The sequence below is a fragment of the Pseudophryne corroboree genome, chromosome 9 (assembly GCF_028390025.1).
Source record: "Pseudophryne corroboree isolate aPseCor3 chromosome 9, aPseCor3.hap2, whole genome shotgun sequence".
In the NCBI taxonomy this organism is placed as follows: Eukaryota; Metazoa; Chordata; class Amphibia; order Anura; family Myobatrachidae; genus Pseudophryne; species Pseudophryne corroboree.
Window position 1 is genome coordinate 424,978,751 of NC_086452.1, and position 26,805 is coordinate 425,005,555.

A 26,805-nucleotide genomic window follows, 5' to 3' on the forward strand; every position below is an offset into this window, starting at 1 on the left:
TTAGTGCACCGCGTCCGCTCGCTTCGCTCGCCATGCTTCGGGCATGGTGCCTTCGCTCCGCTTCGCTCGGCACAGATTACCGTTCCAATCGTAGTCCACGTGGATCGTTAAGTATGAAAAGGTTCCAAAAAAGATTTTTTTTCTGAAATACTCATGTCGACCTTTTTCCATGTCGACCTTGTGTCCATGCCGACCTAAGGTGTGTCGACCAATTGGCGTCGACCTAAGGTGTGTCGACCTTTTTGTTGTCGAACCTGGAGTCCGGATACCGGATGCAGTTGCTATGGAGCACCGAGCCGTCTCTGGGGCCCCGCACCCTTCCCCTGCACCTAGTTGCGTAGCCCTGCTGGCAGCTATTACCTTAGAAGTGTGCTGCTGCACCGCAGCCACACCAGCTCACCCGGTTGGCTCCGCCTGTCCAGACCATGGCCACTCCGAGTCCCATCCTCTGTGAGGAGGAGAGACTAGACGGAGCTGCCCAGGAGAGCAGCAGATGTGGCTGCAGTTCAGCAGGCAGCAGCCCACCCGCTGCAGGTAGTAGTCGGGGGGAAGCAGGAGTGTTGCGGTGTCGGATAGGGATGTTAGTCCACACAATGGCACTTAACCAGGATGATTGGTTTATTCAGATAACAGCTTGTAGTATTTAGAAGATGTTCTGCAGCAGCAGGAACTCACTTTATACATGTGAAGCAGTACAGCGGTCACACAGCGTCTTAGCACAAAGGATTCGGCTGTATACACACAGGGTGCGGCTGCAGGGTAGACAAGGTCACACACTCAGGAGAGCAGAAGCTGCACGTCGGTGGAGATGTCTCTCCCAGGAAGAACTCTCTCAGACTGTGCACAAGCACCTCCTCCTGCACTGAGCTGACACTAGGAGGGAAAACACTAGAGCAGGGAACCTGCCTCTAGTGCTGGGAACGAAGACAGACCACAGAGTGATCCACTGTCTAACAGGTTTGAGGTTGGGGGTGTGCCAAAAAAATTACATGAGCACCCCCCCAATACACCCCCCCTCGAGTGCAGGGTAGCGCTTACCCTCGGGACTCGCAGTGACCCCTCCCCTATGATAAATAAATTGAGCCTCCACACTGTACCTATTACACACGTATGTATGAATAATTGCTTAAAAAAACATCATGTCATCAGCTGTAACCTAAATTTGTGATCTTTTGGACAATCAGTAGTGCATAAGAGATTAGAGAATAACTACTAACGTGTTAGCATTATAATTGCAAATCATTTGCTTCCTCTCATCCTTAAGGTCGATTAAGCTTTAAGTAATGCTGAAACACCACCTACATGGAGATTAGGGGAGCCTTACTTATCTTAGGGGGTCATTCCGAGTTGATTAAATTTAGCACAGCTGCGATCATTCACACTGATATGCGGGGGGACGCCCAGCACAGGGCTAGTCCGCAGGGCCGGTTCTGGGGCTTTGCGCGCCCCGGGCAGCAATGGGGGGCGTGGCTTCGTAAGGGGGCGTGGTCATTTGCGCCCCCTGTACAGACTACTGTAGCGCTCTGAAATGTGCCCCCCGCTGCCGCTGTTAGCTGTTTCGTGGAGACGTCCTTTAATGTGCGGTGCGCGATGACGTCATCGCGCACCGCACAGCAAAGGTCCTCTCCACGAAGGGAACTAGACGCGTAGCGTCTAGTTCCCTTCGTGGAGAGGACCTTTGCTGTGCGGTGCGCGATGACGTCATCGCGCACCGCACAGTAAAGGACCTCTCCACGAAGGGAACTCTAGTTTCCCTTCACAGCGGCCAGCGGCAGCAGGCAGCGGGGGACACAGCAGCAGCGGATCTTACCCTGGTGCGGCGCCCTCCGGAAGGCGGCGCCCCTGGCAAAAGTCTTGCTTGCCTGTGGCAAGATCTGCTACTGCTAGTCCGCCCCGCATGTCATTCCGGCCCCCCCTCGCAGAAGTGCAAAGGCACCGCACAGCGGCGATGCCTTTGCACTTCAAGAGTAGCTCCCGGCCAGCGCAGCTTTAGCATACTGGCCAGGAGCTACTCATCGCTCCCCGGCCTGCAGCGGCTTCGTGTGATGTCACGCAGCCGCTGCGGCCCGCCCCCCGTTCGGTCCGGCCACGCATGCATTGGCCGGACCAAACCCACAAAACGGCGGCCAAACGCCGCCGTTCCGCCCCCTCCCGCCCAGCGATTGCCTCTGCCTGTCAATCAGGCAGAGGCGATCGCATCCCTGCTACGGCCTTCGGCCGTCTGGCTTGCGCCGGCGCACTACGGCGCCGGCGCATGCGCAGCAGGTACCCGTTCGCTCTGCTGCGTTAAAACGCAGCGAGCGAACGGGTCAGAATGACCCCCTTAGAGCATACCCTGGAGACCTTAATGACATAAATTACTTTTCAAGTATCCTTAAACTCTACAGGAGAATCAAGGGGAATATTCTGTAAAGTTCTCGGATTTCTAACTAACTGCTAAAATGTTATTGTTGTACTTAGGGCCAAAACCATGTTGCACTGCAGGGGAGCAGATGTAACATGTGCAGAGAGAGTTAGATTTTGGTGTGGTGTGTTCAAACTGAAATCTAAACTGCAGTGTAAAAATAAAGCAGCCAGTATTTACCCTGCACAGAAACAATATAACCCACCCAAATCTAACTCTCTCTGCACATGTTACATCTGCCCCACCTGTAGTGCACATGGTTTTGTCCATTAGAGAAAAATGTTGTTTTGCAATCAACCTTGAATTAGGCCCTTAGTGTGTATTCCATCTTAAAAGAAAGGAAGATATTGGGTTGATTCAGAGATTGAGGCTACTGCACAGACGCTGCAACTTTGTGCACAGCGGCTGTGTAATAATATGCTAATACCGCAAGCGGCATATGGTGTAAATAGACGCCTCCTGCCGGCTACTGTGATCCGCTGCTGCATCCAAAGATGCAGCATCAGATCCGTTGCATAAACATCATCACCTAAGTCACCCTCAGGCTACTCAGGATGACCAGTGTAATCACACTGTAGAGGCCAGTGAAGCTGCGTACTGTGAGTTGGTTATGGGATCCTGGCGCTTAGGATGCCATCGGTCACATGACCGACACCACCCCCCCCGACGCTAAGAATCCCGGCACCTGGAAGGTAAGTATACTAGCCCACTCCACACCCTAACCTTCCCTTCCCGCAGCCTAACCCTAACCCCCCTTCCCGCAGCCTAACCCTAACCCCCCCTTCCCGCAGAATAACCCTAACCCCCCCTTCCCGCAGCCTAACCCTAACTGCTCTTCCTGCTGCACAAACCTAATCCTCGCCCTAGTGCCTAACCCTCTCCCCACAGCCTAACCCTTCCCAGCATACTTATGTTTGGCATGTCGACTGTCGGGATTCCGGCGTAGGGTTTCTGGCGGGTGCAGGGATTCCAGCGCCGGTCCTCTGACCCCCCGCATCCCGTTTGTTTGGATGCCAACTATAACCCCTGCCTGTCACTGACCCTTCTTAACCCCAGATGCCAATAGCATGTGGTCGCTTCCCCCTGCCTCTTGCTCCTCTCCCTCTCCCTGATACCCCCTCTCTCTCTCTCTCTCTTACATCCTCTCTCGCTTTTACTGTATTAGTGGGGGGCCCCCACACCTTCATTGCCCCAGGGCCACCACTAGCCTTAATCCATCCCTGGCAGTACAGCTTCTGCACATATGCAGATTGCCTAACACTGTAGATCAGCGGTGGCCAACCCGCGGCTCTCGAGCCGCATGCAGCTCTTTCTATCTCTGCATGTGGCTCATAAGCTCCCGCGGCGCCTCCCGCTGCCCTAGTCTGCAGTGCCCGGTGCCGGCCCGTGAGCCAATCAGAGCTCACAGACCAGCAGCCAATCAGGAGTCTTAGCTGCCGGTCTGCGAACTCTGATTGGCTCACGGACCGGTGCCTAATTAGAAAGAATCAACGCCGCCAGAGAGTGGAGACTGAGGGGCGGGAGAGGCGCGCGCTGCGCTCTCCTCCCCTCACAAGCAGCAGCGCGGTGGTGAGCAGCACTTGGGGGGGCACGGTGTGGGGACATGTGTATCTTACACTGTTGGCATATCTGGCACTGGGAGGATGTATATCTGGCACTGGGGGCATATCTGGCACTGGGGGCATATCGCACTGAGGGACGTGTATCTGGCACTGGGGGCATATCTGGCACTGGGGGGACAGATATTTCTGGCACTAGGGGCATATCTGGCACTGGGGGGACAGACGTGTATCTGGCACTGGGGCCATATCTGGCACTGGGGAGACATGTAGCTGGCAGTGGGGGCATATCTGGCACTGGGGAGACATGTATCTGGCAGTGGGGGCATATCTGCCACTGGAGAGATGTGTAGCTGACAATGGGGGCATATCTGGCACTGGGGGGACGTGTATCTGGCAGTGGGGGCATATTTGGCACTGGGGGCATATCTGGCACTGGGGGGACATGTGTATCTCAGACTGTGGGCATATCAGGCACTGGGGCCTTATCTGGCACTGGGGAGACGTGTAGCTGACAGTGGGGGCATATTTGGCACCGGGGGCATATCTGGCACTGGGGAGATGTGTAGCTAGCAGTGGGGGCATATCTGGCACTGGGAGGACATGTGTATCTGGCACTGTGGGCATATCTGGCACTGGGGAGACATGTGTATCTTACACTGGGGGCATATCTGGCACAGGGGAGATGTGTATCTGGCAGTGGGGGCATATTTGGCACCGGGGGCATATCTGGCACTGGGGAGATGTGTAGCTAGCAGTGGTGGGCATATCTGGCACTGGGGGCATATTTGGCACTGGGGGGACATGTGTATCTGGCACTGGGGGCATATCTGGCACTGGGGGCATATTTGGCACTGGGGGGACATGTGTATCTGGCACTGGGGGCATATCTGGCACTGGGGGGACATGTGTATCTTACACTGGGGGCATATCTGGCATAGGGGAGATGTGTATCTGGCAGAGGGGGCACATCTGGCACTGGGGAGATGTGTATCTGGCACTGGGGGGACATATATGTATCTGGCACTGTGGAGGAATATATGTACCTGGCACTGTGGAGGAATATTTGTATCTGGCACTGGGGGGACATATATGTATCTGGCACTGTGGAGGCAGATATGTATTTGGCACTGTGGAGGCACCCATTTTTGGTGTTTATATATGTATGTGGCACTGTACAGGGGCTTTATATGTATGTGGCACTGTACAACATGACTAAAAAAATAAGATTTTACTTACCGATAAATCTATTTCTCGTAGTCCGTAGTGGATGCTGGGACTCCGTCAGGACCATGGGGAATAGCAGCTCCGCAGGAGACAGGGCACAAAATTTAAAAGTTTGACCACTAGGTGGTGTGTACTGGCTCCTCCCCCTATGACCCTCCTCCAAGCCTCAGTTAGGATACTGTGCCCGGACGAGCGTACACAATAAGGAAGGATTTTGAATCCCGGGTAAGACTCATACCAGCCACACCAATCACACCGTACAACTTGTGATCTGAACCCAGTTAACAGTATGACAAACGTAGGAGCCTCTGAACAGACGGCTCACAACAATAACAACCCGATTTTTTTGTAACAATAACTATGTACAAGTATTGCAGACAATCCGCACTTGGGATGGGCGCCCAGCATCCACTATGGACTACGAGAAATAGATTTATCGGTAAGTAAAATCTTATTTTCTCTGACGTCCTAGTGGATGCTGGGACTCCGTCAGGACCATGGGGATTATACCAAAGCTCCCAAACGGGCGGGAGAGTGCGGATGACTCTGCAGCACCGAATGAGAGAACTCCAGGTCCTCCTTAGCCAGGGTATCAAATTTGTAGAATTTTACAAACGTGTTCTCCCCTGACCACGTAGCTGCTCGGCAGAGTTGTAATGCCGAGACCCCTCGGGCAGCCGCCCAAGATGAGCCCACCTTCCTTGTGGAATGGGCCTTGACAGATTTAGGCTGTGGCAGGCCTGCCACAGAATGTGCAAGTTGAATTGTGCTACAAATCCAACGAGCAATCGTCTGCTTAGAAGCAGGAGCACCCAGCTTGTTGGGTGCATACAGTATAAACAGCGAGTCAGATTTTCTGACTCCAGCCGTCCTTGAAATATATATTTTCAATGCTCTGACAACGTCCAGCAACTTGGAATCCTCCAAATCGCTAGTAGCCGCAGGCACCACAATAGGCTGGTTCAGGTGAAACGCTGAAACCACCTTAGGCAGAAAGTGAGGACGCGTCCGCAGTTCTGCCCTGTCCGAATGGAAAATCAGATATGGGCTTTTATACGATAAAGCCGCCAATTCTGACACTCTCCTGGCTGAAGCCAGGGCCAGTAGCATGGTTACTTTCCATGTAAGATATTTCAAATCCACCGATTTGAGTGGCTCAAACCACTGGGATTTGAGAAAATCCAAAACTACATTAAGATCCCACGGTGCCACTGGGGGCACAACCGGGGGCTGTATATGTAGTACTCCTTTTACAAAAGTCTGGACTTCAGGAACTGAAGCCAATTCTTTCTGGAAGAAAATCGACAGGGACGAAATTTGAACCTTAATGGACCCTAATTTGAGGCCCATAGACAATCCTGTTTGCAGGAAATGTAGGAATCGACCCAGTTGAAATTCCTCCGTCGGGGCCTTCCTGGCCTCACACCACGCAACATATTTTCTCCAAATGCGGTGATAATGTTGTGCAGTCACCTCCTTCCTGGCTTTTACCAGGGTAGGGATGACCTCTTCCGGAATGCCTTTTTCCCTTAGGATTCGGCGTTCAACCGCCATGCCGTCAAACGCAGCCGCGGTAAGTCTTGGAATAGACACGGTCCCTGCTGAAGCAGGTCCCGTCTTAGAGGTAGAGGCCACGGATCTTCCGTGAGCATCTCCTGAAGTTCCGGGTACCAAGTTCTTCTTGGCCAATCCGGAGCCACGAGTATCGTTCTTACTCCCCTTTGCCGTATAATTCTCAGTACTTTTGGTATGAGAGGCAGAGGAGGAAACACATACACTGACTGGTACACCCATGGTGTTACCAGAGCGTCTACAGCTATTGCCTGAGGGTCTCTTGACCTGGCGCAATACCTGTCCAGTTTTTTGTTGAGGCGGGACGCCATCATGTCCACCATTGGTCTTTCCCAATGGACCACAATCATGTGGAAGACTTCTGGATGAAGTCCCCACTCTCCCGGGTGCAGATCGTGTCTGCTGAGGAAGTCTGCTTCCCAGTTGTCCACTCCCGGGATGAACACAGCTGACAGTGCTAACACATGATTTTCTGCCCAGCGGAGAATCCTTGCAGCTTCTGCCATTGCCCTCCTGCTTCTTGTGCCGCCCTGTCTGTTTACGTGGGCGACTGCCGTGATGTTGTCCGACTGAATCAACACCGGCTGACCCTGAAGCAGAGGTTTTGCCAGGCTTAGAGCATTGTAGATTGCTCTTAGCTCCAGTATATTTATGTGAAGAGACGTCTCCAGGCTTGACCACACGCCCTGGAAGTTTCTTCCCTGTGTGACCGCTCCCCAGCCTCTCAGGCTGGCATCCGTGGTCACTAGGACCCAGTTCTGTATGCCGAATCTGCGGCCCTCTAACAGATGAGCACTCTGCAACCACCATAGCAGAGACACTCTTGTCCTTGTGGACAATTTTATCCGCTGATGCATCTGCAGATGCGATCCGGACCATTTGTCCAGCAGATCCCACTGAAAAGTTCGTGCATGGAATCTGCCGAATGGAATCGCTTCGTAAGAAGCTACCATTTTTCCCAGGACTCTTGTGCATTGATGCACAGATACTTTTCCTGGTTTTAGGAGGTTCCTGACTAGATCGGATAACTCCCTGGCTTTCTCCTCCGGAAGAAATACCTTTTTCTGAACAGTGTCCAGAATCATCCCTAGGAACAACAGACGTGTCGTCGGGATCAGTTGGGATTTTGGAAAATTCAGAATCCACCCGTGTTGTTGGAGCACTACTTGGGTTAGTGCTACTCCGACCTCCAGCTGTTCTCTGGATCTTGCCCTTATCAGGAGATCGTCCAAGTAAGGGATAATTAAGACGCCTTCTCTTCGAAGAAGGATCATCATTTCGGCCATTACCTTGGTAAAGACCCGGGGTGCCGTGGACAATCCAAACGGCAGCGTCTGAAACTGATAATGACAGTTTTGGACCACGAACCTGAGGTACCCTTGGTGTGAAGGACAAATTGGAACATGAAGGTAAGCATCCTTGATGTCCAAGGACACCATAAAATCCCCTTCTTCCAGATTCGCTATCACTGCTCTGAGTGACTCCATCTTGAACTTGAATTTTTGTATGTACAGGTTCAGAGATTTTAGATTTAGAATCGGTCTTACCGAGCCGTCCGGCTTCGGTACCACAAATAGCGTGGAGTAATACCCCTGTCCCTGTTGTAGGAGGGGTACCTTGACTATCACCTGCTGAGAATACAGCTTGTGAATGGCCTCCAATACCGTCGCCCTGTCGGAGGGAGACGTTGGCAAAGCAGACTTTAGGAAACGGCGAGGAGGGGACTTCTCGAATTCCAACCTGTAACCCTGAGATACTACCTGCAGGATCCAGGGGTCCACCTGCGAGTGAGCCCACTGTGCGCTGAAATGTTTGAGGCGACCCCCCACCGCCCCTGAGTCTGCTTGTAAGGTCCCAGCGTCATGCTGACGCCTTTGTAGAAGCCGGGGAGGGCTTCTGCTCCTGGGAAGGAGCTGCTTGTTGCAGTCTCTTACCCTTTCCTTTGCCTCGGGGCAAATAGGAATGTCCTTTTGCTCGTTTGTTCTTATAGGAACGAAAGGACTGCGGCTGAAAAGCCTGCGGCTTTTTCTGCTGGGAGGTGACCTGGGGTAAAAAGGTGGATTTTCCGGCCGTTGCCGTGGCCACCAGATCCGATAGACCGACCCCAAATAATTCCTCCCCCTTATACGGCAATACTTCCATATGTCGTTTGGAATCCGCATCACCTGACCACTGGCGCGTCCATAAACTTCTTCTGGCAGATATGGACATCGCACTTACTCTTGATGCCAGAGTGCAAATATCTCTCTGTGCATCTCGCATATAAAGAAATGCATCCTTTAACTGCTCTATAGTCAGTAAAATACTGTCCCTATCCAGGGTATCAATATTTTCAGACAGTGACTCCGACCAAGCCACGCCAGCACTGCACATCCAGGCTGAGGCAATTGCTGGTCTCAGTATAACACCCGTATGTGTGTATATACTTTTTAATGTATTCTCCAGCCTCCTATCAGCTGGATCCTTGAGGGCGGCCGTATCAGGAGACGGTAACGCCACTTGCTTTGATAAGCGTGTGAGCGCCTTATCCACCCTAGGAGGTGTTTCCCAGCGCGCCCTAACCTCTGGCGGGAAAGGGTATAATGCCAATAACTTCTTTGAAATTAGCAGTTTTCTATCTGGGGTAACCCACGCTTCATCACACACTTCATTCAGTTCCTCTGATTCAGGAAAAACTATCGGTAGTTTTTTCACACCCCACATAATACCCCTTTTTGTGGTACTTGCAGTATCAGAGATATGCAAAGCCTCCTTCATTGCCGTGATCATATAACGTGTGGCCCTACTGGAAAATACGTTTGTTTCTTCACCGTCGACACTGGATTCAGTGTCAGTGTCTGTGTCGACCGACTGAGGTAAAGGGCGTTTTACAGCCCCTGACGGTGTCTGAGACGCCTGGACAGGTACTAACTGGTTTGCCGGCTGTCTCATGTCGTCAACCGACTTTTGTAGGGTGCTGACACTATCCCGTAATTCCATAAACAAAGCCATCCATTCTGGTGTCGACTCCCTAGGGGGTGACATCACCATTACAGGCAATTGCTCCGCCTCCACGCCAACATCGTCCTCATACATGTCGACACACACGTACCGACACACAGCAGACACACAGGGAATGCTCTGATAGAAGACAGGACCCCACTAGCCCTTTGGGGAGACAGAGGGAGAGTTTGCCAGCACACACCCAAGCGCTATAAATATATATAGGGACAACCTTAATAAGTGTGTTCCCTTTATAGCAGCTCAAATATTATAAATATCGCCAATAAGTGCCCCCCCTCTCTGTTTTTACCCTGTTTCTGTAGTGCAGTGCAGGGGAGAGTCCTGGGAGCCTTCCTCGCAGCGGAGCTGGGCAGGAAAATGGCGCTGTGTGCTGAGGAGAATAGGCCCCGCCCCCTTTTCGGCGGGCTTCTTCTCCCGTTTTTTTTGGAACCTGGCAGGGGTTAAATACATCCATATAGCCCCAGGGGCTATATGTGATATATTTTAGCCAGAATAGGTATATTACATTGCTGCCCAGGGCGCCCCCCCCAGCGCCCTGCACCCTCAGTGACCGCTGGTGTGAAGTGTGCGGAGAGCAATGGCGCACAGCTGCAGTGCTGTGCGCTACCTCATGAAGACTGAGACGTCTTCTGCCGCCGGTTTCTGGACCTCTTCTCTATTCGGCATCTGCAAGGGGGTCGGCGGCGCGGCTCCGGTGACCCATCCAGGCTGTACCTGTGATCGTCCCTCTGGAGCTAGTGTCCAGTAGCCTAAGAAGCAAATCCATCCTGCACGCAGGTGAGTTCACTTCTTCTCCCCTAAGTCCCTCGTTGCAGTGAGCCTGTTGCCAGCAGGACTCACTGAAAATAAAAAACCTAACAAACTTTTTCTAAGCAGCTCTTTAGGAGAGCCACCTAGATTGCACCCTGCTCGGACGGGCACAAAAACCTAACTGAGGCTTGGAGGAGGGTCATAGGGGGAGGAGCCAGTACACACCACCTAGTGGTCAAACTTTTAAATTTTGTGCCCTGTCTCCTGCGAAGCCGCTATTCCCCATGGTCCTGACGGAGTCCCAGCATCCACTAGGACGTCAGAGAAATAAGAATTTACTCACCGGTAATTCTATTTCTCGTAGTCCGTAGTGGATGCTGGGGACTCCGTAAGGACCATGGGGAATAGACGGGCTCCGCAGGAGACTGGGCACACTAAAAGAAAGATTAGGTACTATCTGGTGTGCACTGGCTCCTCCCTCTATGCCCCTCTTCCAGACCTCAGTTAGGGAAACTGTGCCCGGAAGAGCTGACACTACAAGGAAAGGATTTAGAATCCAGGGTAAGACTAATACCAGCCACACCAATCACACCGTATAACTTGTGATAACCATACCCAGTTAACAGTATGAACAACAACTAAGCCTCAATCAACAGATGGCTCATAACAATAACCCTTTAGTAAGCAATAACTATATACACGTATTGCAGAAGAAGTCCTCACTTGGGACGGGCGCCCAGCATCCACTACGGACTACGAGAAATAGAATTACCGGTGAGTAAATTCTTATTTTCTCTGACGTCCTAGTGGATGCTGGGGACTCCGTAAGGACCATGGGGATTATACCAAAGCTCCCAAACGGGCGGGAGAGTGCGGACGACTCTACAGCACCGAATGAGCAAACTCAAGGTCCTCCTCAGCCAGGGTATCAAACTTGTAGAACTTAGCAAATGTGTTTGAACCCGACCAAGTAGCAGCTCGGCAAAGCTGTAAAGCCGAGACCCCTCGGGCAGCCGCCCAAGAAGAGCCCACCTTCCTTGTGGAATGGGCTTTTACTGATTTAGGATGCGGCAATCCAGCCGCAGAGTGAGCCAGCTGAATCGTGCTACAGATCCAGCGAGCAATAGTCTGCTTCGAAGCAGGAGCGCCAACCTTGTTGGCTGCATACAGAATAAACAGCGAGTCAGACTTTCTGACTCCCGCCGTTCTGGAAACATAAATTTTCAAAGCCCGGACTACGTCCAGCAAATTGGAATCCTCCAAGTCCCTAGTAGCCGCAGGCACCACAATAGGTTGGTTCAAATGAAACGATGATACCACCTTAGGGAGAAATTGGGGACGAGTCCTCAATTCTGCCCTGTCCATATGGAAGATCAGATAGGGGCTTTTACATGACAAAGCCGCCAATTCTGACACACGCCTAGCCGAAGCTAAGGCCAATAGCATGACCACTTTCCACGTGAGATATTTTAGCTCCACGGTCTTAAGTGGCTCAAACCAGTGGGATTTCAGGAAATCCAACACAACGTTAAGATCCCAAGGTGCCACTGGTGGCACAAAAGGAGGCTGAATATGCAGCACTCCCTTTACAAACGTCTGAACCTCAGGCAGTGAAGCCAGTTCTTTTTGAAAGAAAATGGATAGGGCCGAGATCTGAACCTTTATGGACCCTAATTTGAGGCCCATAGTCACACCTGACTGTAGGAAATGCAGAAAACGACCCAACTGGAAGTCCTCTGTAGGGGCCTTCCTGGCCTCATACCAAGCAACATATTTCCGCCATATGCGGTGATAATGCTTTGCTGTCACATCCTTCCTAGCTCTTGTCAGCGTAGGAATTACTTCATCCGGTATGCCCTTTTCCGCTAGGATCCGGCGTTCAACCGCCATGCCGTCAAACGCAGCCGCGGTAAGTCTTGGAACAGACAGGGCCCCTGCTGCAACAGGTCCTGTCTGAGAGGCAGAGGCCATGGGTCCTCTGTGACCATCTCTTGAAGTTCTGGGTACCAAGTCCTTCTTGGCCAATCCGGAACAATGAGTATTGTTCTCACTCCTCTTTTTCTTACTATTCTCAGTACCTTGTGTATGAGAGGAAGAGGAGGAGACACATATACCGACTGGAACACCCACGGAGTTACCAGTGCGTGCACAGCTATCGCCTGAGGGTCCCTTGACCTGGCGCAATATTTTTTTAGCTTTTTGTTTAGGCGGGACGCCATCATGTCCACCTGTGGCCGTTCCCACCGATTTGCAATCTGCTCGAATACTTCTTGATGAAGTCCCCACTCTCCCGGGTGGAGGTCGTGCCTGCTGAGGAAGTCTGCTTCCCAGTTGTCCACTCCCGGAATGAACACTGCTGACAGTGCTTGTACGTGATTCTCTGCCCAACGAAGAATCCTTGTGGCTTCCGCCATCGCCACCCTGCTTCTTGTGCCGCCATGTCGGTTTACATGGGCGACTGCCGTGATGTTGTCTGACTGAATCAGCACTGGTTGGTCTCGAAGCAGGGGCTCCGCTTGACTCAGGGCGTTGTATATGGCCCTTAATTCAAGTATGTTTATGTGCAGACGAGTCTCCTGACTTGACCACAGCCCCTGGAAGTTTCTTCCCTGAGTGACTGCCCCCCATCCGCGGAGGCTTGCATCCGTGGTCACCAGGACCCAGTCCTGTATGCCGAACCTGCGGCCCTCGAGAAAATGAGCACTCTGCAGCCACCACAGAAGAGACACCCTGGCCCTCTGGGACAGGGCGATCAGCCAATGCATCTGAAGATGCGATCCGGACCACTTGTCCAACAGATCCCACTGAAAGATCCTGGCATGGAACCTGCCGAAAGGAATGGCATCTTTCCCAGGACTCGCGTGCAGTGATGCACCGACAAATGCTTTGGTTTCAGGAGATCCCTGACCATGGTCACTAACTCCTGAGCCTTCTTCTCCGGGAGAAAAACCTTCTTCTGTTCTGTGTCCAGAATCATGCCCAGGAAGGGCAGACGCATCGTAGGAATCAGCTGCGACTTTGGAATATTCAGAATCCAGCCGTGCCGTAGCAACACTTCCTGAGAGTGCGCTACGCTGACCAACAACTGCTCTCTGGACCTCGCCTTTATGAGGAGATCGTCCAAGTACGGGATAACTGTAACTCCTTGCTTCCGGAGAAGTACCATCATCTCTGCCATTACCTTGGTAAAGACTCTCGGTGCCGTGGATAGACCAAACGGCAACGTCTGGAATTGGTAATGACAGTCCTGTACCACAAACCTGAGGTACTCCTGGTGAGGCGGATAAATGGGGACATGCAAGTACGCATCCTTGATGTCCAGAGATACCATAAAATCCCCCTCTTCCAGGCTGGCAATGACCGCTCTGAGCGATTCCATTTTGAACCTGAACTTTTTTATGTAAATGTTCAAGGATTTTAAATTTAGAATGGGTCTTACCGAACCGTCCGGTTTCGGTACCACAAACAGTGTGGAATAGTAACCCCTTCCCTGCTGAAGGGGGGGGTACCATTATTATCACTTGCTGGAGGTACAGCTTGTGAATAGCCGTCAGGACTATCTCCCTCCTCGTGGGAGAAGCTGGCAAGGCGGATTTTAGGTAACGGTGAGGGGGCGTCACTTCGAATTCCAGCTTGTATCCCTGAGATACAATTTGTATAGCCCAAGGATCCACTTGTGAGCGAACCCACTGGTTGCAGAAATTTCGGAGACGCGCCCCCACCGCTCCTGGCTCCGCCTGTGGAGCCCCAGCATCATGCGGTGGACTTAGTGGAAGCAGGGGAGGACTTTTGTTCCTGAGAACTGGCTGCATGGTGCAGCTTCTTTCCTCTACCCCTGCCTCTGGCAAGAAAGGATGCACCTCTGACTCTCTTGCTTTTTTGAGAACGAAAGGACTGCATTTGGTAATATGGTGCTTTCTTAGGCTGTGAGGAAACCTGTGGCAAGAAAGTCGACTTTCCAGCTGTCGCTGTGGATACGAGGTCCGAGAGACCGTCCCCAAACAATTCCTCACCCTTATAAGGCAAAACCTCCATGTGTTTTTTAGAGTCGGCATCCCCTTTCCATTGCCGAGTCCATAAGACCCTCCTGGCAGAAATGGACATTGCATTTATTCGAGAGACCAGCAGGCAAATGTCCCTCTGGGCATCCCGCATATATAAGACAACGTCTTTAATATGGCTAAGTGTTAGCAATACGGTATCCCTGTCCAGGGTATCCAACCCCTCTGACAGAGTATCTGTCCATGCTGCAACAGCACTGCACATCCAAGCTGAAGCAATAGCCGGTCTCAGTAGAGTACCAGAGTGTGTATACACAGACTTCAAGATACCTTCTTGCTTCCTATCCGCAGGTTCCTTTAGGGCGGCCGTATCCTGAGACGGCAGGGCCACTCTTTTAGATAAGCGCGTCAGGGCCTTGTCAACCCTAGGGGAGGATTCCCAGCATAACCTATCCGTTGGCGGGAAAGGGTACGCCATTAGTATTCTCTTGGGAATCACCACTTTCTTATCAGGGGAAGACCACGCTTCTTCACATAACTCATTTAATTCATGTGACGGGGGAAAAGTCACTGGCTGCTTTTTCTCCCCAAACATATTTACCCTCTTGTCAGGGACAGGGTCAGCCTCTGAAATGTGTAATACATTTTTCATTGCAATAATCATGTATCGGATGGCCTTAGTCATTTTGGGCTGTAATAGTGCCTCATCCTCGACGACGCTGGAGTCGGACTCCGTGTCGACATCTGTGTCAACCAACTGAGATAGTGGGCGTTTTTGAGACGCTGACGGCCTCTGAGGCGCCTGGGCAGGCCCGGGTTAAGAGCCCGGCTGTCCCCCGGCAGCAACATAATTAAATCTCTTATGTAATGAGTTTACATTGTCATTTAAGACCTTCCACATATCCATCCAATCAGGTGTCGGCACCGACGGGGGCGACACCACATTTATCTGCACTTGCTCCGCCTCCACGTAACCCTCATCAAACATGTCGACACAGCCGTACCGACACACAGCACACACACAGGGAATGCTCTGACTGAGGACAGGACCCCACAAGGTCTATGGGGAGACAGAGAAAGAGTATGCCAGCACACACCACAGCGCTATATACACAGGGATACACACTACCAGAAGTGAATTTTTCCCAATAGCTGCTGTATCAATACACCTTTTGCCTAAATTTATGTGCCCCCCCCTCTCTTTTTACCCTCTTAGTGCCAGGAGACTGCAGGGGAGAGCCTGGGGAGCGTCCTTCCAGCGGAGCTGTGAAGAGAAATGGCGTGGTGTGCTGAGGAAGAAGGCCCCGCCCCCTCAGCGGCGGGCTTCTGTCCCGCTGTTTCTGACTAAAAAATGGCGGGGGTTTACACATATACAGTCACAGACTGTATTATGTGTCTTTTTTATGCCAAAGGTATTCTTATTGCTGCCCAGGGCCCCCCCCCCCCCCCCAGCGCCCTGCACCCTACAGTGACCGGAGTGTGTGGTGTGCAGTGGGAGCAATGGCGCACAGCTGCGGTGCTGTGCGCTACCTTAATGAAGACAGGAGTCTTCAGCCGCCGATTTCATCACCAACTTCTGATCTTCTGGCTCTGCAAGGGGGACGGCGGCGCGGCTTCGGGAACGGACGACCGAGGACCTTTGCCTGTGTTCGAACCCTCTGGAGCTAATGGTGTCCAGTAGCCTAAGAAGCGCAACCTAGCTGTGAACAGGTACGTTTGCTTCTCTCCCCTCGGTCCCACGTAGCAGTGAGTCTGTTGCCAGCAGATCTCACTGAAAATAAAAAACCTAACATTACTTTCTTTACTAGCAGGCTCAGGAGAGCCCACCAGGTGCATCCAGCTCTGGCCGGGCACAGATTCTAACTGAGGTCTGGAGGAGGGGCATAGAGGGAGGAGCCAGTGCACACCAGATGGTACCTAATCTTTCTTTTAGAGTGCCCAGTCTCCTGCGGAGCCTGTCTATTCCCCATGGTCCTTACGGAGTCCCCAGCATCCACTAGGACGTCAGAGAAATGTGGTTATGACACAGAGTCATACTCCTACAAACGTCAAACCGAAAGGAGTGCGCATAAAAATGGTGTGTGGCTTTGTGACAACTATGCCACGCCCCCAATTTTGCTTGCACGCCTCAGGCGCGCGCATGATATAGCCTTGACTACAGATCTTTTCTGGCTCTTTGCCACTGACTGGTTGGCCACCCCTATTGTAGATGTACGTAGTACTCTATGCCCAAACAATATGAAATACCTGGCTTTCACTTGCTGCTATAGAAAATCCAATTTCTCCACACATTGATAACTAAGAGAGGTCATTTAGAACCTCAGGTTTACAAGACACTCTCTTATGGAGAGACACCTGCCAGGACTGCCCACTGCATAATTATATAGACAACATTGCAGTAATTAATAACAGTTTTAGTATCTGGGCTCTGTGAATAACATAGACCCAAAAATCCCTTTCCTCTCAATTTCAATAATTCTGGGCAATGCATGACCACAAAAATAAGACAAAAATATTTTATTTCCTTCATTTGCTTTGAAACACATCTAAAATATTTTCTAATTCTTCATCATCCAAACAAATTAAGTTACAAATTTCATGTGTCACAAAATGGAGTTACAGATGCCCAGTTAGCCTTGAATAACAATCAAACATGTTTAACTATATTCATGCCACATAAGAAACGCAAAAAAGACTTGTAGTCATAGTAATTCCATTCACAGATGTGTGAAAATTCAAGCAAATAATATGCAGATCGTTTCACAGAAACTGACATAACTAGATAAATGAGAATAGCGCTGAATATCAGCGCATAAATAAGTCCTAAGCTGTGGCCCTTATCAATATACAGTGGGGCGGCCATTTTGTGGGCAGAATCAATACTCATCAGCAAGAAGCAAATACAATTATAACAGACTTGTGAAATCACTGAGGCATGAGGCTTGTTATGCCTGATGCCTCAAAGATGTTCAGAAACTAGTAATTGAGTATTTCTTCAGCCCACAATGTGGCTGCCCCTTTTCTATGTAAACGCCCCCTTTTTCTCTCATTTAAATATCTTTTAAATTTGTATGAAACAGCAGTCAAAATAAAATAGTAAAATGCAGATCTGAGAAAACATGAATTGTGCAAAAGACATTATGAATAAAATATAAGCAATTAAGGGGTCTATTTGGATGGAGTTAAAGTACCAACCAATCAGCTCCTAACTGCCATTTTACAGGCTGTATTTGAAAAATGACAGTTATGAGCTGATTGGCTGGTACTTTATCTCTCTTCACTTTATCACTCTCCAGGGCTTAGTACATAGAATGCTAAGTGGGAAATGTACCAAACCTTTCAAACACAGCCTGTAACATGACAGATAGGAGCTGATTGGCTGGCACTTTATTTCTCTCCAAGGCTTAGTACATAGACCCTTCAATGAAGTAACCATACGTACAATTTACTTAACAGGATAGCTTACAACAATCTACGGGCGACATGTCCGTGGCAACATGGTATAACATGTATTGCATGTGTGCAGGGGAAATAGACATATAACGATCAAGAGAGGAAATAAGGAGCGGCTGCGTAGGAAGGGATGAAGAAAGTTGTTGCAGTGCCATAAAAATTGGGATTTGTCTTTAAAAAAATGCCCAAATGTGGCATGGCCTGGTCCATCAGAGGCATGCCTGTGCCCCTTGTGCTGTGCAAACCCCCAGCTTCTATGGACTGCATCGGCTGCAGCCCACAGAAGCCGTATTGGGCTGCGCAAAAGGCAGGGAGTGGCTTCCTACAGGAAGCCAGCTCTCTGCTTATCGCTGCCCGGTCTGGTAGTCCCAGAGGAGGAAACACCTCCCAATGTGACTGCCTGTGGAGTCTATGACTGACAGGTAGGACTTCCAATAGGAAGTCACTGACAGTCACAGTGTAGCGGATTTTACTTTGGGTGAAGGGGAGCTGCAGGATAGTAAAATCTGCCACATGAGCTTATTTTACAGATACACTTATTGAACACTAAGAAACTCTGGTATGCCAGAGGTCAAGCCCCCAGTTAGCCCACAGTTCCACATCAAGAGGAGTTCCTACAGTATATCTGCTTCCCATGCAGTAAAAGGAATAAGTGGCACATGGATGATATGATAGAGCCGCCAAGTGGAGCTTTTACATTAGGGATTACAAATACAGGTGCGTTTAATTTGAGCGAAGTGAAAGGAGGTGCTTATTTAAGTGACAAATGGACAAAGTGGCAAATCTGAAGTTGCTGGTGTCTCTTAGTACAATGGAATTTCTGCTTTTCTTGAACCTCTGAGAATTCAAGAGGTGTGAAGTTTACTACAGTGTGCTGGAATCTGGTAATCCCTACTGCCTTTCACTCAGCGGCCAAGCCTGCCGGAAAAAGAGGGTGACCATAGAGGTCCTAGTGGTGAACGACGACTGAACAGCTGAACCCGACAGTTTTATTGATGAATAAAGTCATTTTGGCCTGCCCAGCTTCCCAAGCTAGGAGAAATATTCAAGTCAGTTCCCACCAATCCATTCATCCTCCATCACGTTACCCATCTTTGGTATGCAAGGCCAGTAGGTCACTGAGACAAGCAGCATGATGATATCTATGGAATACAGGAAGCCCCACACCAATTAAATTCTAATAAGAAGTTCTATTTTTAAACAGGGTAAATGTTTATGTAATTCTAAACTAACTCTGCAAGTTAAGTGTACAATGTACACGTTAATAAATGTAAGTTACATCAATGTGTCGTCTGATTTTTTTTAGCATACTGTAAATTACTTTTTACATTTTTTCCATCAAGCAGCTGTTAATGGTTTACAGTTTCCCAGCTGTTATTACCATGGCAACCACTGTCACATCATATTGTAATATGTATTGACAGAATGCCTTTTTTCTCATTATGTATAATCCCTCCCCCCCCTCCTTCATCTGCCATCAGGTGACCATTGAGGGACTCGGTGTCTGACTGACTCTGACTGAGTGATTCGGTAACACTCTCCTCATGAAAAGAGGCAGAGAGAAGAAACCAAATACTTCTAGCCAAAAGACACTACTTTTTTTGCAATGGCAACCATATCCATAGCCTTCCTACGGGGCGATTGTGCAAGGGGAACACTGAACTATAGGAGGACATCCTAGGAAAATGACCAAGACCAACACGAAGATCAGCTGCATATTACAGAGATACAAAACTTGCTGTTTAAATGACAGTAAACCAAAAATAAGTCTCTGTAGGACTGGAGGTTTAAATGTGCTGTACTTGATTACTCAAGACACATAATGCCCATTTCCGAATCATAGGTTAATTTCTTCGGTATCATTAGTAAACACTGTTGCCCACTTCGACATAAGGTTTGCCCTCGAGTTCTCTGCTACAGCGCCTTCCAGTCTGGTGAATGCACACAGCACAGTCCAAATGCCTTTCCAGTCATATATTCATGAGGGGTCGTAACTCCACCGCCACTGTCCCATCAGAAGCCACAGATTCTGAAGTGTCACTGCTAGTCTGACTTATGTCTGTCTGCCTAAACATGGAGTGCTGGAACACCTTCATTGGTGTCTGCAGTCTGTCACTGATTTCAGCAGACAGTCGCTTAACTTGTTTCCTGCCAAGCTTTTTTACGGAGTCCCCCGCAAGCTCACGTAATAATTTTACAAGGTATAAAGGCAGTGTATAAGCAGGGACAGACGTAAACGGCTGAGGGATAACGTTTTGGCTGAAGACATCAAAGTAGGCCACCACGTAGAGTCCTTTGGCAGCCCCAACATCAAAGTCAGAATGTACACAATTCAGCACAGCTCCAAATGAACTATAGGGATCCCAATCGTTAACCTGATGTCGTTTCTCTTCCTCCCAGGCTCTATATCTCTCCTGGGCTCCTGTGGAAAACAGCAGGATTATTAACCCTTTCTTCTCAGAAACAAGAGATTTTTGCCGGTGGTACCACGGCAGAGGGTTCATTTTACTCATTTCGACGTGGTGCCACAGATCCAATACCACGTCCAACTTAAGCTCTCTCAGGGAGGAGGCAAACGCCTGGACTAGGTCCACGTAGGCTGGGCTGTCTGGTGAGTAGAGAATCAGCACCCTTCGATCTCCAAAAATGTCACCTGCAAAAACATCAAGTAAGATACAGCTTTAATACAGAGTGTTTGACATCAACAGGAGCCTCACATCAGTACACGTGGGGTGCTGTTGGGGATCCCTACTTCAGGTGTAGGAAAAATTATGTTGTAGGATACAGGAGTCAGTTTGTATAAGATTCAGAATACATTTTTTAACAAGCCAGGGAAAATGGGCATCCATTGACTTGAATACAAAAAAACTACCAAAAGTTAGATATGTTGTTTACTTCCTTACTCCTTAGATTTGTCCTGTTCCTTCCACTATATAACTAAAAGTGTCTGGCTTCCTGCTGCCTCCATTTCCCTCCTCACATCTTGTCACATGCAGCCCTGTCCTCACTAACACATCACTCATCTCCTGATATAGTCTGTGCTGCCGGGGTACCCTGCTCATTCCACTATATAACTCTCAGTCTCTCTTCCTGCTGCCTCCATTGCCTTCCTCGCATCCTGTCACTGCCCCTGTCACATGCAGCCCTGTCCTCACTAACACATCACTCATCTCCTGATATAGTCTGTGCTGCCGGGGTACCCTGCTCCTTCCACTATATAACTCAGTTTCTCTTCCTGCTGCCTCCATTGCCTTCCTCACATCCTGTCACTGTTCCTTACACATGCAGCCTTGTCTTCACTGACACATCACTCATATCCTTATATACTCTGTGCTGCCGGGGAACCCTGTTCCTCCCACTACATAACTCTCAGTCTGTGGCTTCATGCTGCCTCCATTCCCCTACTCTCACCATATCAATGCCCCTGTCCCACAATTTTTCTGATATACTCTGTGCTGCCGGGGTACCCTGCTCCTTCCACTATATAATTCTCAGTCCCTCTTCCTGCTGCCTCCATTTCCCTCCTCACATCTTGTCACTGCCCCTGTCACATGCAGCCCTGTGCGCACTGACAGAGCCGGCCCTAGGCATAGGCAAACTAGGCAAATGCCTAGCGACACAAGCAGCTTCTGCTGATTAAAATGATATGCAGCATGCCTATATTCTGTGTGTGTGACTGTGGCTGTATCTGCATACGAAATGCACCAGCCAAAATCTTGCCTAGGGCATCATATTGGTTAGGGCCGGTTCTGCTCACTGACATATCACTCATCACCTGATATACTCATTCAATGGGGGAGACTCAAATGTTTCAAAAGTCGGTTGGGTGTCTGTTTTTTCCTGTCTATTAGATAGGAAAAAACAGACTCCCAACTGACTTTTCTACATTTGAATCTCCCCCATAATATCTAATAGCCTAACATGGGATATCCATACAAGCAGGAAGTGAAGATTTAATACCTTGGGACACTCAGACCCTGGTCAAATACACTTTTAAAATGTATTCAGCAGTCATGACCAAAACTTCACGTATTTCAGTCATGACCAAAACCGCCCCCCCCTTACACACACCTCTGTCTCCTTTCACGCTCTCCCTGTGATAGCAATTCACACATCTATATACAGTAGCTAAACTGTGTATCAGAAATGTCTTTCCGGGCACTGCAGCAAGCATCAGTGTTATTAATAGTTCCTAGTGGCTTAAATACCATCTGAGTCCACGTTATATGTGCCTGATATATGAGTTCGTTTTTGGGATCTGGCAGGACTATTTGAACTACATCTGTCATCCCTGACATCTGTCCCTGTGCCCCCTACCCTACAATGATGTCGTTTTAATTTTGCCGTGTGGGTTGGGCCATAATGTTTACCATGCCATCGAGCTCCTAGACCAGCGGTGGCCAACTTGTGGCTCGTGAGCCACATGCGGCTCTTTTCTTGTTCAAATGTGGCTCCTAACACACAAAGTCACATGACCACAACAGATCCGGTAACCACTGCTCTCCAGAAAAACAAGCAGCAGGACCACAGGGACTTAAGGCCCATACACCCTGGGCGATTTTGAGCTGAAAGCAGCTTACTTTTGGTGTTTTGAGCTGCTTTCAGCTCAAATACGCCCAGTGTGTATGGCCAAACGATGAGCGCTGATGTGCGCTCCCGCTTCACCGCTGGTGGCCGCCGTTCATCTACTGGTATTACCAGTAGATGAACGGCAGGGTGAGCGGCTTTCCATAGCGTTCTGCTATGGAAAGCCGCTCACCCCCGCTGACATCACTGGGCAGCGGGGAAAATCGCTCAATGTGTATGCACTGAGCGCTTTTCAGCCCAGCGATGATCGCTATTCACACACGCTGGGCAAAAACGCTCAGTGTGTATGGATCTTTAGAACTGAGGGAGAAAGATACTAGAGATGAGACACCCACCAGCAAACAGAGGACACATAAGGGGCTGCTGCAGTGGCATGAATTGGGGGAAGCTGAAGTGACACATGAGGGTGCTGGCTGAAGTGACACAGGAGGGTGCTGGCTGAAGTGACAGGAGGGTGCTGGCTGGAGTGACAGGAGGGTGCTGGCTGGAGTGACAGGAGGGTGCTGGCTGAAGTGACAGGAGGGTGCTGGCTGGAGTGACAGGAGGGTGCTGGCTGGAGTGACAGGAGGGTGCTGGCTGAAGTGACAGGAGGGTGCTGGCTGAAGTGACAGGAGGGTGCTGGCTGGAGTGACAGGAGGGTGCTGGCTGGAGTGACAAGAAGGTGCTGGTTGGAGTGATAAGAGGGTGCTGGTTAGAGTGACAGGAGGGTGCTGGCTGAAGTGACAGGAGGGTGCTGGCTGGAGTGACAAGAAGGTGCTGGTTGGAGTGATAAGAGGGTGCTGGCTGAAGTGACAGGAGGGTGCTGGCTGAAGTGACAGGAGGGTGCTGGCTGAAGTGACATGAGGGTGCTGGCTGAAGTGACATATGAGGGTGCTGGCTGAAGTGACACAGGAGGGTGCTGGCTGGAGTGACAAGAAGGTGCTTGTTGGAGTGATAAGAGGGTGCTGGTTAGAGTGACACATGGGGGAGCTGAAGTGTATTATGTGAATCTGGATTTTTCAATATATTTTATGTGGATCTGGCTTTTACAATTATTTTATGTTGGATCTGGCTTTTTCAATGTATTTTATACCAGGGGCGTGGCTTAGAAGGCACAAGGCCACACCCCATTTTTGCATGTGCGCCTTTGGCTCGATGTCGGCTCTTTGACGTACATAACACATTTTTTTTGGCTCTTTGTCTCGGGCTGGTTGGCCACCCCTGTCCTAGACTGTTACATGAATTTCTTATCACAGACAAGCAATGTGATGATTTATTGGGCAGTGTGGGTAGCAAAGTGGTTAGCACTGCTGTCTCACAGCATTTAGTTATGAGTTCAATTCTTAACAATAATTGTACATGTTGCATTTTTACTAGTGCTTACCAAGGGATTTTTCCTCAGTCATTGACTTTATCCATTCTGTAGAGGAAGAAACAATAAAAATAACACATTTTATATGTATAACACTTTATAATACAGACTGCTCTCATTGGGGTCAATTCTATTCGGCAACTAAAGAATAGCGCCGGGAATTAGCTCCCGACGCTATTCAATTCTGCTACTAGTTGCCGGCAATTGTCGGGAATTCTTCTCTCATCCCCGGGGGATGAGAGAATAAACCCGACAAAAGTGCTGCCTCGCGGCCGGCGCGAGGCTGATTCTGTCGGGAATCAGCCTCGCGCCGGGTAGTTAAGTCGGAGAATGCCCGTTCTCCCGACAAAACTAACTGTTAAGTCGGCGAGAACGGGACATCGCCGACTTAACTTTAGCTGAATTGAATAGCGTCGGGAGCTAATTCCCGGCGCTATTCTTTAGTTGCCGAATAGAATTGACCCCATAGTGAGTAAAACACTGCGGGTCTGGTACAGTCACGGGCAAAGTAACTGCTTCTGTGGCTGCACTCTGTGGCTTGGAAAATGAATGTGGCTCTCCACCTGTATTCAGTGTTGGCCACATCTATGTGACATCACCTCCCCTATACAGCCATATCAGTCATCTTTATCAGTGTGCATTTGCAGCAGCCCTATCGTTTCTGCAAAAGGTCCAACCGAAATCAGCCGGATCTCTGCGTACACTCTGAGTAACCCGTAGCCCAATGGGTTATGTGCAAATCCAATGGTTGTGGGGCTGCACAGGCATAAGAATAGGTCTTGCTCAGTAGCGGATCTTGCCACGGGCAAGCAGGACTTTTTCTGACTGGTGCCTATAACTTTTGGGAATCAGCACTCTGATCTCACGAGTGCATACAGAAGGCGTCAGTCTCCTGCAGACAGGTTGGATAAGGAATCCCAGCGGTCAAAATCCCGACGCCGGAATCCCGACTGTCAGAATGCCGGCAGGGAGACCGAGTGGAACGAAGCCCCTTGCGGGCTCGGCGGCTCACTTTGCTCGCCACATGTTCTATTACCACTTCATGGGTGTCGTGGACACCCAGGAATGGGAATAGCTGTGGTGGCGCTGCCGGTATTCTGGTGGTCGGGATTTCAGCGTCAGTATTTTGACCGCCGGGATTCCGACCACCGGGATTCCAACTACATCCCCTACAGATACCTCCTGCTGCATGTGAATCTTAGTCACACGGAATTGCAAAGCAGCTTCCTTGTGCAACTCCTTACAATCATGAATAAATCCCAGAGTACGGGACAAGGTTATCTGATGAGAGATTAAGATTTTCCAATCTGAAGCTATTTTGAAGCAAACTGATAGTGGAACTGGTTATAGAAGGAGTCAGTCACCGTGCCAGTCACAAAGCAATCCTAAAGTCTAAATCTGAGGCCCCCTAATCTTGGGAAAGACTGGTAAGGACTGCTTGGTATGACTTGGCCTTCCATCTTTACAGTAAAAGCAGAATGTCACTGGATATTATATGCTGAAGCATAAATGCATGTAGTCACATATGCTAATACTGACTGGTGACACTAATCATGGCCTATCCACAGCAAGAACAATACACCTGTGAGAGACGGACAACTCTGACATAAGGAACCAGGGTCGGACTGGCCCACAGGGGTACCAGGGAAACCACCGGTAGGCCCCACTGCCTGAGGGCCCAATCCTTTCTCTAGGGATCAGGTTCCAGACTAAGCACTTGTATTATACATGGTAGATATGTTGCATTACACTGCACTAAACTATTGTGTATTTCAAGCCTCTGTGGAAGCTGGCCACACCCCCCTTTGTAGGCTGGCCACACCCCTAAATATGGGCCCCTATAACTGCATTGCCCTGGCGGGCCCTTCATGTCCCAGTCCGACACTGTAAGGAACAAACATAACACAGCATTTGATGGGTGAAAAAAAATCCTTATTCCATCGGGTCTGCGCATTTTATTATCAATTTTTTTGTTGTTGTGGTGAATATTTTTTTTTTTTAATTTAACTCTCACAATAGCCCCATGTGGGTTCCGTGCGAATTAGTTATTTATTCTATTAAATAATGCTGTTTTACTGTCATTTATGGGACGATTTACCATTTGCCCTGCGGGTGTATAAGGCAGCGGCACCGCAACACTAAGCGGAATCACGAAAGAGAACTCACTTTTCAGATGCCGGTTATTCAGGAGCAGAATCAGCAACACGCAGGCTATGGCTATCAGGCTCAGCACCCGGGACCAATTCCATCGCGATCTCATATCTGAGAAAAGAAGTCATGTTTGTTCATTAAGACTCTTAGGCGGCCAATTTCAATGTGTGTCTATGGTATTTACAGCAGATAAAGGGAGATGTGTGAGGGACTTTGTAGAACTTTACGGCTGCCAAACAGGATGCATTTGTATTCCTGGTACGTAGAGGTGACAGCTCAGAATGACAATGAGTCCTTTGATGTCTTAGGTAACATGCAGCACCTAGTGTCATCTGCAGTTTACCAGGTCCCGGATCTGTAAAAGTGCCCAGTTGTATCACATTGGCTATGCCCAACTCCAGCTGTCAGCAAACATCATCTCCTCTGTAAATGCCGCCACCAAGCCCCATAAACTCTTGCGCTTTGTGATAATATAGGTTCTTTTCATAATGCACATAACCACAATTGTGCCTCGCTGTATTCAGAGTCACTAAGGCTCTCTGTCGCTTTCTACATGTTACTAACCATAACAGCACTTGTTCAAATTGCAGCCACTTGACGTAAAAACATCAGCAATTATCACATAAAACTAAGGTAATATATAAAGTTTACTTTAAGTCAATTGCTTAAGGCAGCGGATAAACTCCAGCCCGTAAACATTCACAATGGTTCAATACTCAGAGAGGTCTAGGGGAGCAGGTACAAATG

General features: G+C 49.6%; 1 protein-coding gene across 4 annotated transcripts in view; it reads right to left on the reverse strand.

Annotated features, from left to right (window-relative positions):
• Positions 1 to 17,042: 17,042 nt before the first annotated feature.
• IL17RC (interleukin 17 receptor C) overlaps positions 17,043 to 26,805 on the reverse strand; it is a 176,510-nt gene continuing 166,747 nt past the window's right edge. For all 4 annotated transcript variants that reach the window (XM_063940950.1, XM_063940951.1, XM_063940949.1 and 1 more), the window contains 3 exons: positions 26,074 to 26,169; positions 23,920 to 23,955; positions 17,043 to 20,622 (listed from right to left, as the gene is read on the reverse strand). In XM_063940950.1, coding sequence (XP_063797020.1) covers positions 19,940 to 20,622; positions 23,920 to 23,955; positions 26,074 to 26,169 — 815 coding nt within the window. In that variant the 3' untranslated portion in view covers positions 17,043 to 19,939. The remainder of the gene's footprint in view (positions 20,623 to 23,919; positions 23,956 to 26,073; positions 26,170 to 26,805) is intronic.